This window comes from Nicotiana attenuata, unplaced genomic scaffold (genome assembly GCF_001879085.1).
Source record: "Nicotiana attenuata strain UT unplaced genomic scaffold, NIATTr2, whole genome shotgun sequence".
In the NCBI taxonomy this organism is placed as follows: Eukaryota; Viridiplantae; Streptophyta; class Magnoliopsida; order Solanales; family Solanaceae; genus Nicotiana; species Nicotiana attenuata.
In genome coordinates, this window is record NW_017670321.1 from 654,235 (window position 1) to 669,936 (window position 15,702).

The 15,702-nt window shown below is 39.1% G+C and overlaps 1 protein-coding gene across 1 annotated transcript; it reads right to left on the reverse strand.

The window, feature by feature from the left end:
• Positions 1–10,932: 10,932 nt before the first annotated feature.
• LOC109237822 lies at positions 10,933–13,969 on the reverse strand. The gene is made up of 2 exons (XM_019404209.1): positions 11,333–13,969; positions 10,933–11,242 (listed from the first exon to the last, which is right to left on the reverse strand). Exons 1-2 carry the CDS (start codon positions 13,810–13,812, stop codon positions 11,203–11,205), a joined length of 2,520 nt encoding a protein of 839 aa, XP_019259754.1. The 5' UTR covers positions 13,813–13,969; the 3' UTR covers positions 10,933–11,202.
• Positions 13,970–15,702: the final 1,733 nt, after the last annotated feature.

A 15,702-nucleotide genomic window follows, 5' to 3' on the forward strand; every position in this document is an offset into this window, starting at 1 on the left:
TGTGTGATCTTTTCTTAAGGTGTTTAATCTTGTTCACTACTCCAACCTCTATTCAAGAAATCCCTGTTGTTTTACTAATTGCTTTCAAAATAGACTTTCCAATACTATATTTAATAACTCTTTTCAACTTGTGTCCTGCACTTCCACTTACTCTTAGTCAATAAGTTCTACCCCCTCTAGTATGTGTATTGCCTTGGGATTCTCTTGAGAGCCCTGTGAACTCGGGCATACTGAGGCTGGCCTTTCCACACTGCACTAGTTCAATTCTTGGTTGCTAAGTCTAGGTGTAAGCATTGCCCGGGGTCCTAGAGACCCTTAGGGAACTTTGATGCACCTAGACTCTAATTTGTCTATGTAATTGAGGCTTATGAGTCATTGGAGGCTTTGGGAAACTTGGGCCTAATTGCATGCTCCCTATAGAATAGCTTCTTGATTTTTTTTATTTTATTTATGTAATTCATTCATTGGCCTGTAATAATTTGTAAATAAATATTTGGGGTATTTAGTGAAAAGGGTGGGTAGATATACATTTTACGGGGTAATATGGGTAGAAATCCTGCTATTAGGGTCTTACTTTTAAAAAATCTGCCTGCTTTACTCAATAGAATCTGATTGTTTTTGACAAATAGAAATCATGCCTATAGGATTTCACGTCTAATTTCGTTTGCATCAAATAGAAATCATGCCTATAGGATTGACTTCTAATGTCGTTTGTATCAAGTAGAAATCATATTCCCAAGGTTCTGCATTTTGTCATGTTAGAAACCATGTTTATAGGTTTCAAACAATCATGTCTTAAATCAATTCTAATCTAGATGGCATGCCTAATCCGACTTTGATTCATTATAATAAGTCTTTCTGTATGTTGCTACAAATCGTCTAAAATCAGTAATACGCCTAGATATCATGCCTATTGAGATCTATACTCACAATTCTGTCTGGTAATTTAGTTTAGCCAAATAAATCAATTTCATTACGCCTAGTTCATTTTTAACTCTGGTCTTATTAAGCGATACATTTTCCGAAACAAGTTCTTTAAAAATTGCATTAATATCCTTAGATACCATGCTTATAGGTATTAAAGGAGTCTATTTCGAAAACTTGTTTGTTTCTGCATTAATATAGACACAGTATACTGCATATAGGCAAGCCTTAGGGAATTTATAAAAACTGCACTTTCCAGAAGTTGTCTCTGTCATTTAACGTTTCTGATTCTAATAATTTTAAAAGAGTCCCTAGGCAACTGCTAGGTTATAACTTCAGGGTATAAAAGTTTGGTCTATTTTTACACAGTCACTTAGAGATCCTGCTTTAGGACATTGATTAATAAAAACCTTAAATGTGTTTGAGTCGTGCTGCTTGCATGTTTACTTGAGGAGGAAACTTAGAGCCTCTTATCTTCCCCCATCGTGTGTGGAAGTCCTACATGTTTTTGACTGTCGCCTTAGAGTTTTCGCCTTTCTAAACCTTAGGGGTACATCTAGAAAAACCTATAGGTAGAGGTCCTAACTCCCTCCAGGACCACTAAGGAGGGACGGGTAGCAACACACAGTAGGAATCAGTGACCAAACGCTCGCTTTGCATGACCAATAAGGGAATGGGAAGGGTAGACATGAGATATGATGACTACGCGTTAATGTCACGTGTAGCCCCTCATTGAGGAGTGTCTGCCGGACATTGCATGGGGTGATCCAATAGGACAATAAACCTAGGACCCCTTCCTCTCTCTATTTAAACTTTCGTCTTTTACAACTTGTTCAAACCTTTACCTTACTACTTGAACTATCTAATGGGCCTTACTAGAAACTTATTTGATTTAACTGTTTATATGGACTAATTGTGAACATAATTTTTGCCGGGACCCACAGTTGTGGACCAAGAGAGGTGCCAAACACCTTCCCCTTGAGGTTACTTCGAGCCCTTACCCTAATCTCTGGTAATGCAAACCAACCCAAGAGTTAATCACTCTAGGTTTCCTAACGCACCATAATCCGTTAGGTGGAGAATCTTCAAATACCCAATTCCCAAAAGGAAATGAGTCATTACACCCCGTGAATGTCGAAACCCGGACTTCTCTCCCCGCGAGGGAAGAAAAAATGGGGGCGCGACAGCATGGCGACTCTGCTGGGGATATTTTTAGGCTCTTACCATAACGAACTTACGAATTAGTCCAAGCATGCTTTACCCCATATCCTTCTCCCTTATTTGAATTTAACTGTCTATTTAAAGCATTTATGATTCCTTTATTACCCTGAAAGCTTAATTGTCTCCTTGTTTTTCGTTCTCTGTAACGATCTTTTCAATTATTTAAATGTTGTATTTATTTCTTCCTATGTGAAAATACTTGCCTACATGTTATTAACTTCTGCATAAATCATGCTCCACATCATATTCTACTCGTGCGTATCAAATCCTATAGCAACGCTTTAATGAGTGGTTGCGCTCTTCCTATTTACTATCCTTAAATTTGTAAAGGCTTATTTGCGGTAAAACCAGTCAATTAGCGGTGCAGCCGACGGTTCCGTGCCTTCCCCTCAAGTTGTCCGCTTGAGGGTACCAGTCTAAAACCCCATAGAAACGTTACTCTATTTAAATTGTGCATGCATCATGGTCAAACCTAGTCGAGTAAGTTATGTTGTCCACATAATGATCCTTTAACATAAGCCTTATCCAAAGTCCATTGGGTTTCCATATTCCCAACGGACACAACCACATTCTGTGCATTAATTTGGAGAACTAAATGTCGATATGCTGATCATAAATGTATAAATAGTCGAATCTGGTGGAGGTATGGCCTAACCCTTTGTTTTGCCAAAAATGAGGCACGAGGTCCCCAGATTCGGTATGGTTAGCAATATCCCTCTATTGTTGCTAGATTGGTGGGAAGATCTCTCCTCAAGTGACAAGAAACATGTGAAAAAGTACCTGGGTAACTTGCCATCCCTACTAGATATTGAACCAAACAACAAATTGATCGAGGTTGCTACCCTATTTTGGGATAGTAAAAGAGCGGTGTTCCGTTTCGGTGACATAGAAATGACACCGCTTCTAGAGGAAATAGGAGGACTTGCAGGGTTAACTTGGGACAGTACTAGGATTTTGGTGCCAGATAACCGTACGGGCAGGAGATTTTTGAAGATGATGGGGCTGAAAAAGAATGTCGACCTAGTGTGCCTGAAGGACTCCTACATACCTTTCGAATATCTCTATGAGAGGTATTGTCATAGCAAGTCTTTCCGCACTTATCATGATGAGATCGCCCTCACTTCACTGGGTCAAATCCTTTGCATAGTGTTCGTGTTCATCGTGTGCTTTCTGGGATGATAGTGTTCCCATTGAAAAAGGGAAGAATCCACACTAGGTTGGCAGGGTCGCCAGCCTAGTGTATGTGAGCACCTAATTTTTACCCTAAATGAAAATAACTCCTAAAAATAAACCAAAAATAATTTTTAAGGGATATTAGAAGTTTTTCTTTACTTAGTAGCATTTTTATGCATTTTTAATATTTTAAAATCATATGAAAATGAAACAAAAAAAATGTCACGTTTTAATTTCATGTCATCTCATGTGCAATTTGCATGTAGGAATTAATTTTATTTAGAAAAATTACAAAAAATGGTCATTTTTACATATTTAGCTTTTAGTCTTTAGAAATTAGTATTTTTATTTAGTTTTAAGTTAATTTATTTTAATAGATAAATGATCACGCCCAACTCTAGTCCTAAAAAGGATAAGCGGTCGCTGCAAATATAATCCGGTCTAAAACTCCGGAGTCGAATCCCACAGAGAACTAAGGTTTCGCTGTAATTCTTCAATATCACAAAGAAGACAAGTTTGAAAAATTTTCTAAATTATAATATTAAGATTTTTATATCTAACTAATTAACCAACAAATACTATAAAACGGTAAAATTATCAACTAACGAGACAAAGGTTTGGAGACTAATTTAAGGAGGTCTAGAGTTATGATTTCCCCAATTGTTGATTTTATTAATTGTATGTTTCTTATAGCTTTGACTTAGTTGCCTCTATCAATCATGAACTCTCCAGCTATCATAAATCTCTCTCAAGCAATTATGATAATTTACTAGACGCACTCTCTCAAGCTACGCTAGCTAGATTCACATTACAGTTCACTTAGATAGCACCCGAGGTATCGTTATCTCTAATCCAACCTCTAAACCCTCGGTTATGACTCTCGCCTATACTACGGGAGTGATGTTGTTCAAACAACTACCTAAATATGCACTCTCTCTCAAGCAGATACATAATAAATAGGAACGGCTAATTGAGGATCCTTTCAATTAACCACAATCAAAACGTAGTTGAACAAATAGAGATAAACAACCAATTCAAAACTATATTAATATAACAACCAATTCATCCCCAAAAGGTTCCATCAAAACCCTAGAAAACGAATTAGCTATTTATAATAGTATGTAAAACTACAATACTAAAAATCATAACCAACAATGAAAAAATAGAAAGAAGAAGGAAAAACTCGTTGAAGAATTCCGCGGCTTGCTCCTATTGTGTTCTTGACTCCTTCGGTCGAATCTCCGGTCTCCTTAGCCTCCTTAGGTCTCAATTATGTCAAATGTATGTCCCCCTCTCTTCAAAATAGGTTTAGGACCCCTTTTATACAAGTTGGAATAGTGTAGGGCCGAAATAACCTTGTCCCGTACGAAATAGGACTTCTTTTTGACGCATGGAGCGGCGCGGCCGCGGCCAAAACGTGGTAGGACCGCGGCCAGACAAGCTCTCTGATTTTCTGCTGCGGTCAGTTCCGTGGTCACGGTTTCGACCGCGTTTTTCACCCTGTTCCGTTTGGAATTTGGAAAACCATAAAACATGAAAGTTGTAGCCCTTTGAGTTAGCTTTCCAACCATATATTGTTGAACCCAAATGGAGTTCTGAGAAAAAAGTTATGTGCATTTTACTAGACAGTGCGCAATATGCCTACTCGAGACTTCATTTGTTCTCAACTATCAAATTTGACCCCCGAACACGATCCCAGATTAATTCCTTGAGCTTTTACTCATACTTCAAAGCTTCAGATCACTTAAATTCATTCCATAACATCAATATAGCTCGGGATCACACCTACAAGGCATAAAACACACAATTAGTACAAAACACTAGCGATTAAAGCGCAAACTCAATTAAAGTGCAGTAAATTAGGGTGTAATAAGCGACTAAAATACGTAATTATAGCCTATCATCAGAGCACCCCCAAAACTACCATGTCCTCGGGGCCTCTTAGCCTCCCTCTTCTCGCGCTCCTGGCGACGGACTGACTCAATCTCTCGAGCAATATCCACAACCTCCTCGAATGTAGCACCTGACACCCTTTCCCTGGTCATGAGAACCCGAAGCTGGTAGGTGAGGCCATCAACAAACCTCCTGATCCTCTCTCTCTCAGTAGCAACCGGCCAAATAGCATGTCGAGCCAACTCCGAGAACCTCATCTCATACTGGGTAACAGTCATCTCCCCCTGTCGTAGCTGCTCGAACTGCCTATGCAGCTTCTCCCTATGGGACTGTTGGACATACTTCTCCAGAAATAGGGCGGAGAACTGCTGCCAAGTCAAAGGTGCCGAACCAACAGGCCTACGCCTCTCATATGCCTCCCACCAAGTGAAGGCAGCTCCGTTAAACTGAAAGGTCGTGAATGCAACCCTGTTAGTTTCCAGAATACCCGCAGTACGAAGAATCCTCTGACATCTGCCTAAGAAACCCTGGGCATCCTCGCCTATGCTCCGCTGAAAGTAGGAGGCTGGAGCCTGCCAAATCTCTCCAATCTACACTGCTCATCCTCCGGCATAACAGGAGCTACATGACCCTGATCGGATGCCACCGGCTGGGCTGGTGGTGCCTCCGGTGTCTGCACTCCCTGAACCACCGGATCGGGTGTACGGGCGGTGGGAGTCTGAGAGCCTCCCCCTGCTTGAGAAGTGGCTGTGGCAGTAGAAACCGCGACCGCTTGAGCAAGGCTAGTACATACTGTCAATATTTGGGCCAAAGTCTCCTGAAGACCCGGAATCACAATGGGCACAACTGGTGCCTGAGCTGGTGCTGCTGGAGCGTCCACCACTGGGACCTGACCCTGAACTGGGGCGGCTGGTGGGTTTGCAGGTGCTGTCCCAGCTGCTGTGGGGGCTGTACCTCTGCCCCTACCACGTCCTCGGTCACGTCCTCGGCCTCTAATGGCCTCCTCTAGTGGTACTGGCGGCCGTCCATCCAGACCGGTAGCGTGTGTCCTCACCATCTGTGAGAGAATAGAATAACAGAAGTTTAGTACTCGGATCAACAAATTCGCACGACAAGAATTACAAGAATATGGAATTTTCCTAAAGGTTCTACAGCCTCTCGAGGATAAATACAGACGTCTCCGTAACGATTCACGAGACTCTACTAAACCTGCTCATGACTCGTGAGACCTATGTAACCTAGGCTCTGATACCAACTTGTCACGACCCTAAACCCAAACCCGATCGTGATGGCGCCTCTCGTGAAGACAAGGTCAGCCGACACATTTCCAATTCACTTTAAGTAGTTGAAATAATAAAACTCAAGTCTTAATAGAAATGAAATCCCAAAATAACAGTATAAGTTGTGGAATTAAAAACCAACACAGCCCGACATCGGGGTGTCACCAGTCATGCGCATCTAAACAAAATAAAAGTCAGAAGGCTACTCCACCACTACATAACTGAATCAAAGAAACTAAGATAGAGGGAGAATACACTGGGCTGCGAATCGCCAAGCAGCTACCTTGTAAATCTCCGAAGACCTGTTGGAACTATCAACCCTCATGATCAGGACCTGTAGCGCCTGAATCTGCACACAGGGGTGCAGGGAGTAAAGTGAGTACTCCAACTCAGTAAGTAATAAAAATAAATGAAGACTGAGTAATATAAAACCACGTAAGGCACAACATTAAGCTAACAGAGGCATAGCAAAATCCGTAAATATAATTAAGCAGTGAAATCTCATAAATATCCTTTTAACAGTTAAACAATATACAGGGAAAACAACAAAAAAATAAACACATAATAACTGCCCCTCGGGCTCAGTAACAACAATAGAATCAGCCCCTCGGTTAATATCACAGAACAATACCAGCCCCTCGGGCTATATCTCATATCACAATGGGTACCCGCGCTCACTGGGGGTGTACAGACTCCGGGAGGGGCCCCATACGGCCAAAGTGGAATATCAAGCCATCTCGTGGCGTACAGTGTCAGGCCCTCGGCCTCATTATCATAATCACTATATCACTGCTGCGGCGTGCAGCCCGACCCAAAAGTATCCTCACGACACAGGCCCTCGACCTTACTCACTCAGAATCTCATAAGCCCCTCGGGCATCAGTAAAACATGAAGCTCAGCACAAAATATCTTTAAAATAGTATTTAATGTGTTTAAAACAGAATAACATAGCTGAGTTTTGGAAATAGTGAAAATATAGCATGACTGAGCATCAATATGAAATCAACAGTGAGGAAAAATGTCATTTAAAATCCCCTAAGGGTTCAAACAGTTGGCACGAAGCCCAAACATGGCATTTAGCCCAAAGTATAATAATATCAAACAATTAGCTATCAAATATACAGAAAAATAGTCATTCGGGATGGACTAAGTCACAATCCCCAACGGTGCACGACCCCACGCTCGTCATCTAGCGTGTGCGTCACTTCAACACAGCCGAACGTTGTGTAATCCGGGGTTTCATACCCTCAGAACAGCATTTAAAATCATTACTCACCTCGAACTAGCCCGAAAAGCTACTCTGCAACACGCTTGCCCCTCGAACCAACTTCCGAGTGCTCCAAATCTACCAAGTTCATATTTTTATCATCAAATTATGCTAAACGAATGAATTCCAATTGAAAATATTGATTTTAAGCACAAAATCCGAAATCAGTCCAAACTCGACCCCCGGGCCCGTGTCCCGGAACTGGACAAACTTTATACCAAAATGTTCTTCATTATCTCACGAGTCCGTACATATAATGAACTCGAAAATCGGAGTTCATTTGACCCCTCAAATCATCCCTAGAAGGTCTCAGAATCTCAAGCCCTAACTCCACCTTTTCTACTGATTTTCATGAATTAAACACTGATATTTTGTTCCTAAATCACAAATAATCGAGTTTTACGGTCCACAATCCTTACCTCAATGAAGAACAATGATTTCCTCTCTTCAAAATCGCCTCAAAGCTCTTTCCCGTTCAAAAAGGGTATAAAAGGGTTTAATGGTTGCGGAGGGACTAACTTATATTCTGTCCAGACATTTCCGCATCTGCGATCGTTTAACCGCATCTGCGGTACCGCTTCTGCGTTCGCGACCACCGCATCTGCGGTCCTCCCTTTAAAATCCGAATTTCCGCATCTGCGGTTCCATATCCGCATATGCGACATCGCAGATGCAGTCTTCCTAGACGCTTCTGTGGTTTCCTGACAAACACACTCTGGCCGCTTCTGCGGTCCATCTTTCTCATATGTGGCGCCGCACCTGCAGTCCCCTAGCCGCAGGTGCGGAAATACCAGAAGCAGCACAATCTGCAGCTGCAATAATTCTTCAAACTCCCCGTCAACCATCCGAAATCACCTCGAGGCCCCCGGGACCTCAATCAAAAGCACCAACATATTCCATAACCTTATTCAAACTTGTACCAATCTTCAAAACACCTAAAACAACATCAAAACCACCAAAACTCATCGAATTCAAGCCTAAGGTTCTAAATTCTTCCGCATTCCACTTTTGATCAAAATCCCAACCAAACCACGTCCTAATGACCTGAAATTTTGCACGCACATCCCAAATGACATAACGAAGCTACTGCAACTTCCGAAATTCAATTCCGACCCCTATATCAAAATCTCACCTATCAACCGGAAAACGCCAAAAGCTCAATTTCGCCAATTCAAGCCTAAATCTACTCCGGACCTCCAAAACACATTCCGATCACACTCCTAAGTCCCAAATCATCTCCCGAAGCTATCCGAACCATCGAAACTCACATCCGAGCCCTCTAACACCTAAGTCAACATTCGATTGGCTTTTCCAACTTAAGCCTTCTTAAAAGAGACTAAGTGTCTCAAACCTTCTCAAAACCTCCCGAGCCAACCAACCCGATCACATATAAAACCGATAATTAAAGCAAATAGAAGCAGAAATGGAGAAAACGGAGCGGTAACTCATGAGGCGACCGGCCGGGTCGTCACAATTGCTAATTAATAAGCCATAATGAAAATTAACATAATCTAAATTACTATATATGTCATGCTAAAATATGTATAGCTAATAAATACTATTAAAGTATTAGTTACATAATTAAGCACTAAAAAAAAGATAAACTAATTATGCATTTTTGTTATAAACCAATGTAAAACTAAAAAATAGATATCCAACACTATTGTCATTATTAGTATTGTTGAATTGAATTTCCTTTGTTAGCATTAGTATCAATTTAAACTTTGTTTGAGTTACTACATTTATGGCTATAAAATTTATTTATCATTTAAGAATGTTAAGTCCAAACTTGAAATAATACGTTAAAAGATAAAATTGTGAAAAAGTTTAAGAAATATTTGTAAATTACATTACAATAAATATTTATATGTATAAAATATTTTTTTAAAATTGCATAAATGTACTATTGGGTTGGTTTGGTTTCGGTCTGACTTTTGTTAGTTAAAATCAAACCAAACCAAACCAAACCAGTTATGGTCTATTTTTTTTTTTTAATACCAAACAACAATCGAAGTATTTTTTTTCGATTTGATTCGGATTACCGGTTTGGTTCGGTTTATCGATTTTTTTTGTCAACCCCTAATTGTACTACTATTGATATGTGGTTAGGTTGATTGTAGAATAACACTCCTCGCATAAAATCCAAAATAAACCAATACATCTGGTTAGCCACATAAAAAAAGGGTAATTTCCTACTAACTAATGCAACATTTGATTGGTGGTATAAAATAATATCTGGATTATGCGAATTAGAATGTAAAATAAAAACATATAAAGGCAAAGAGAAAGCCCTTTAAGGTTAGTATTTCTACATAGTAATATCAACATTATTAAACAACATAACAATACTTTATTATTTGTCAATCATGCGCATAATAGTTCTTTTATTATTGTTCACTTCAAATTTATACAACTCCTACGTTATAATTTCCACATAACTAGTATATGAATTAAACGTCTATAAGTGTATTAAACTTTTTCTTTATTCCTTCTTTTTTTTCTTTTTTTGTGGGCAAGTGTTGTTATCCAGTCTCTTTATTCCACTTGTCCTTCAACATGTCTCGATGCCATAGACTTCAATTATTTTGATGGGAATGTCCTCCATATGTCTCTTGTTTGTGATCATAGAGTTAGGACCAGGTCAAGATCTATGCATGTGTTATGTCATATTTGTTCTTCTATTCGAAATCCGTGATACGCCAATACAAATTAAATGTATAATTTTGTTTGCATTTTTGTTCGGAGAAAAGACACCAGTATAATTCCATAAATAGAATAATATGTATGCAAACTTTATACCTACATTGTCGGTAAAAAAGACCATTTAAATAATTTGCTTCCCAACTTTCTTTCCCACAATTCGGACTTATCATGGTCCCAAGCATAGATTTGGAAGAAGAAGAAAAAATTATTTGGATGGCGTAAGCAATTGATTTACCAATTACAGCTTTCTAATGTTGTTTAAGTTGATGTATGGTGGTATTTTTGAGAAAGCAATTTCCACGTTCCTCAAGGAGAAACCAAGATTTTTAAAATTTCAAGGGAGTGGAGGAGATAGAATTCAGGTAAGCATACATACATCTTAATTAATCAATGATTACTTAATACTAAACCGAAGCCGAAAAGCGTGATACTAAAACATACAGAATTTAGAAAACCAAATATACAAACATAGACATCAAAAGACAAATATGCATTATGTATTCAAATTCGGAGAAAAAAAGAAAAGAGATAGAAACCAATTCTTTTTTGATAAAACTATTAATGTAATCTAGACTCCAAAAGAACATCTGGTGCTAATGAAGCAGAAGAAAGAAAAATTGCAGCCAGCCTTAATCAGACATTGTTCTTGTTCTAAGGAAAGCAGTGAAAATTATTAACTTCTAATCAAACATTGCTGCTATGAATGAAACAGCCTCTTAATCCTCCTTTGATGGTGCTTCATCAGACATGAACCTTGTCTGATGACCAAACCATGAACCACCTATCAAACATGAACAAAGAGTTAATTACTGTCTACAACAGACTAAGCGACAAAGAATATAGAAGATGTCAGTCAATGTGTTATCAATACCTTTTCCAGCTTAATTTCTCAGCTACTTCTGTTTCTTGCTTTTCAGATTCCTTCTCAATTAACGTCCAATCATCATCTTCACCAACAGAGTCCTTCCTCGGGCTGCCATTGAGATCATCTGGTAAAGAATCCATTCTTCCTTCACACTCCTTCTCTTGCAATAAGTTACTCTTTTCAGGGTTACATACCATATTTTGTTCCTCAGCCATTAACTTTTCTTCTGCACCATCCTCTTTGGTAGAGGTTTCCACATTGTCCGCTTCGAACATCTTGTTTTCTTCTACTTTGCTACTCAAAATGCCCTTCTCAAATACGGTGTTTTCTTCAACTGGTCGTTTAGCATCCACACTACTATCAGTAAGCAACAAAGACGATGTATCACCCTTCTTCTCCAGCGATAACTTCTCTTCTACAGATGCATGTGACATATAAGATTTATCATCCATTGACTTAATCTTGGCTAGCTCAGAAAATGACACTACATCCTCAGTTTTTGTACCACCGCACTTTCCCAAAGACAACATCTGAAACTGCCTACGTAAAGTTGGCTGTAGAGCTGCAAAGCTTTCAGATTTCTCAAAATTCCCATGTTCAAGCAGATTAGTTAAAGCATTGTCTACATATGCAACTTCAAACATTTTGGAATTTGAAAGAGCCTCCATCTCCATAGACTCCCCTTTAATACATCCAACAACAATTTCTCCAGACGTCAGCGCAGTATTCACCTGGCACAAAGTCTTTTTTAACCAATCTACCCAATGTTCCCCTCCTTTCTTCAGTTGGACAGAAACAGTAAATATTCCATCCATTGTCATACGACTTCCAATTGTGTAAAGCCTGGAGAAACTTTCCTTGGTGCAAAGAAATTCTATTCCAATGTCTCTAAAAACAGCTGTGGTTTCCGGAAACTCATGATCAAGCAACCACACTAAGAAGCTAGAGGATATGGGACGAGACAAGGTTTCAAGTGGTCCTGCTGATTGAGTACCAATCACCAAAACATCTGCTTTTCCCCATTGCTCTTCTTTGTATTTCCTCCAGCTTGAGTAGAAGCCTGCCAATCTTTCGTTAAGAAGCTTGACATTCTTTACACCTTCTTCCTCCTCCATTGATTGAGGCTGATCGGGGATCCTGCGTAGCCTATTTTCTCCACCATCTTTCTTACCTTCTCCCGACTTAAACAGCTGATCACCATCTTTATTTCCTTCCTTCAACTTGTCGTCCTCTTTAGCATCCAGCCAATTTCCTCCAAACTTAAACAGCTGATCACCATTTTTGTTGCCTTCCTTTGACTTGTCCTCTTGACCATCCAAGCTTTTTGCTCCAAACTTGAACAGTTGATCATCACTTTTGTCTACTTCCTTTGCCTTATCGCCTTTACCATCAAATCTATTTGCTCCAAACATGAAGATTCGATCATAATTTTTGCCTCCTTCCTTTAACTTGTCGCCTTTACCATCCAATCTATTTGCTCCAAACGTGAAAAGTTGATCATCATTTTTGCCGCCTCCATTCACCCTGCTCATCGATTCCCCTTTCTCTTTGATTTCAATTCCCTCGCCAGAAAGGACCTCAGTTTTGTCAATACTAGAACCCAAATTGCTCCTCCTTTCCCTCGACCCTTTATGTTCAAATTTAAACCTATTTTCCTTCTTTTTCAGAGCAGATTGATTCCCATTTTCCAAGAAGTTCAAAAACACTTGTTCATCATTTTCACTCCACAAATTACTCTCACGCTTATCCCTCAAATCCCTTTTTGTTTTCAAACTTGTTTTTTCCTTGCCAACATTCACAATAATAGGACTAAAACTACGCATAGGAGGAGTAAATTCAACTGATTTAGACACCTCTTTCTCATTAGAAACTCCAAAATCAAAGTTTGATTTTTCAGCAGTATTAATCAACTTATCAATACCAGAATTCACAGTTACAGCTTTATACTTTTTAGGTTCTAAATCATTAATACAACTCCAAAAAAGCTTAGACTTTGGATACTCACCTGCTATATAACCAACAACAAACGGACAACAACGATCATCAAAATTCATCTTGTTGTTGTGAATTACTCTCTCGTTACGTATCGTAGCATCAATTAACGCAAACCCCTCATCGTTCTTAGCCTTCAATTGAACAGAAACAGGAATTTTCTGCATCGAAGTTGCATAACAACACAAAGAACGAATCTTGGAAAAATTCTTCTGAGTACAGAAAAAATATATCCCATAGAGAGTGAAAATCGTGCTTGTATCATCAAGTTCTTCACCTATAAGCCATAAGTAGAGTTGATTTGACTGAGAATTTGATGAGTTTTTCTCTTGGTTTGAATGGATAACAACAACATCAGAATTTTGCCATAAATCTTGTTTGTGAAAACTCAAACTGTTGTAAAAGGCACTAAGCCTTTTCTGGAACAGTTCTTTCATCATTTTTTTGGATTTTTGAGAACTGGGAATTGATGGTTTAAACAAGAAAAGAGTCATCAGTGACTTTTGTTTGTAGTCTTGATCATATAAAGAAGAAGACAAATAGGTTTAGAGGTCTTTGTAGAATTCGTCAAAGTCATGGAAATTGTGTTATACTAGGAATATGATTGGAAATTTACATAATATGAGAGAGTCCATGTATAGCTTGTAACTTTGGAGTTACGGAAAATAAGGGGAAATAAAGGAAAGATACTCCATATTAAATTTCAAGATTTTCAACAAACTTTTTGTTAATAGAGGAAATAAAACAAACTTTTGTTAAGAGGTTGAGAGTATTTAGGAACTAATTATGGTGAATTAAATATTCTAACGGGATTATTTCAAAGGAAAGATCTTTAAATGCTATAGATATGTTTGTTTTATGATTTTCTTGATAAAATTTATTAGGTATGATCTCGACTTCATTTCAAGTTTATTCGCATCATTTAGCTTTCTTGCTTCTGATTTTTTTTTTAACTATAATTCTTTTGGCAAGAAAAGACAAGGAAGTTCTTACTAAAAATGAAAAGAAAACGATTAAGGCCTTATAATATGGGCTTATCTAGAAAGTATTGAAATGGTTAATTGTGTTATAGTACACTTTAAATTATTAAAATTTCTCATTTGTAACGATCCGACCGGCCGTTTTGAGCTCTAACGCGTCGTTCAGCGGTTTGAGACCCTGAGTAGCTTCACTTCAGGTATTATGACTTGTACGCATGGTCGGAATTGAATTCCGGGAAGTTCGGAGTTGATTTGGAGAGAGAATTCTCATTTCGGAAGCTTTAAGTTGAAAGAATTGACTAAGATTGGATTTTTGAGTAAACGACCTCGAAATCAGGATTCGAAGGTTCCAGCAAGTTCGTATGATGATTTCGGACTTGGGCGTATCTCCGGATCGGCTTTTGGAGGACCCGGGAACGTTTCGGCACCTATTGTGGAAGTTAGCATTTTTGGAAGAATTTCATAAGTTTGGGTTGAAGTGCATTTAAGTGTTATAGATGTCCGTTTGAGATTCCGAGTCTGGGAATAGCTCCGTATGGTGATTCTGGTATTGGGAGCTCGATCAGAAGTGAATTCGGAGGTCCGTAGGTCATTTTGGAGTCATTTGGCTAAAGATAGAAATTTGAAGGTTTTTGAGGAGTTTGATCGGAAGTGGACTTTTTGATAGGGTCGGAATCCGATTCCCGAAGTTGGAGTAGGTATGTAATGTCAAATATGACTTGTGCGCAAAATTTGAGGCCAATCGGACGTGATTTGATAGGTTTAAGCAACGAAAGTAGAAGTTTGAAATTCTAAAGTTCATTAAGTTTGAATCGAGGTGTGATTTAGGATTTTGATGTTGTTTGACGTAATTTGACGCCTCGAGCAGGTCCGTGTTATGTTATGGGACTGAGTTGTGTGATTGGACGGGGTCCCGGGGGCTTCGGGTGAGTTTCGGACGTGCGGGAGGAGTTGAAAACACACCAGATTTTCTGGTGTTCTTGGTAGTAGTTGCAGGTCTCGCAAATGCGAGAAATTGTTCGCATTTGAGAACCTCGCATTTGCGACCTCAGCAGAGTCCACATTTGCGACTCATTTGTTACATTTGCGACCTTGGCAGGGGAGGCCCATGTTCGCATTTACGACGGTTTTGTCGCATTTGCGAACTAGGTGTAGCAAATGCGACGTCTGAGGTCTGTGCACAGCTATTAATTTCGAGACTTAGACCATTTAGCTCATTTCCTTCCATCTCTTGGGCGATTTTGGAGCTTTTGGAAGAGGGTCTTCACCTAGCACCTTGAGGTAAGTAATTTCTACACAACGTGAGTGAGTTTAAATACACAGATTATGGGTAGATTAACATGTGAAATTAGAGAAAATCAAGGGTTTAGATGAAAAATGTAGGTTTTGGATAAAAATGAGATT

What these genes read in the sequence shown, in the direction of transcription:
- LOC109237822 (XM_019404209.1), bottom strand. Translation starts at nt 13,812, where the DNA reads ATGACTCTTTTCTTGTTTAAACCATCAATTCCCAGTTCTCAAAAATCC. An exon ending in GAGAAATTAAGCTGGAAAAG is followed by an intron (nt 11,243 to 11,332) that starts GTATTGATAACA and finishes CATGTTTGATAG; the next exon opens with GTGGTTCATGGTTTGGTCAT.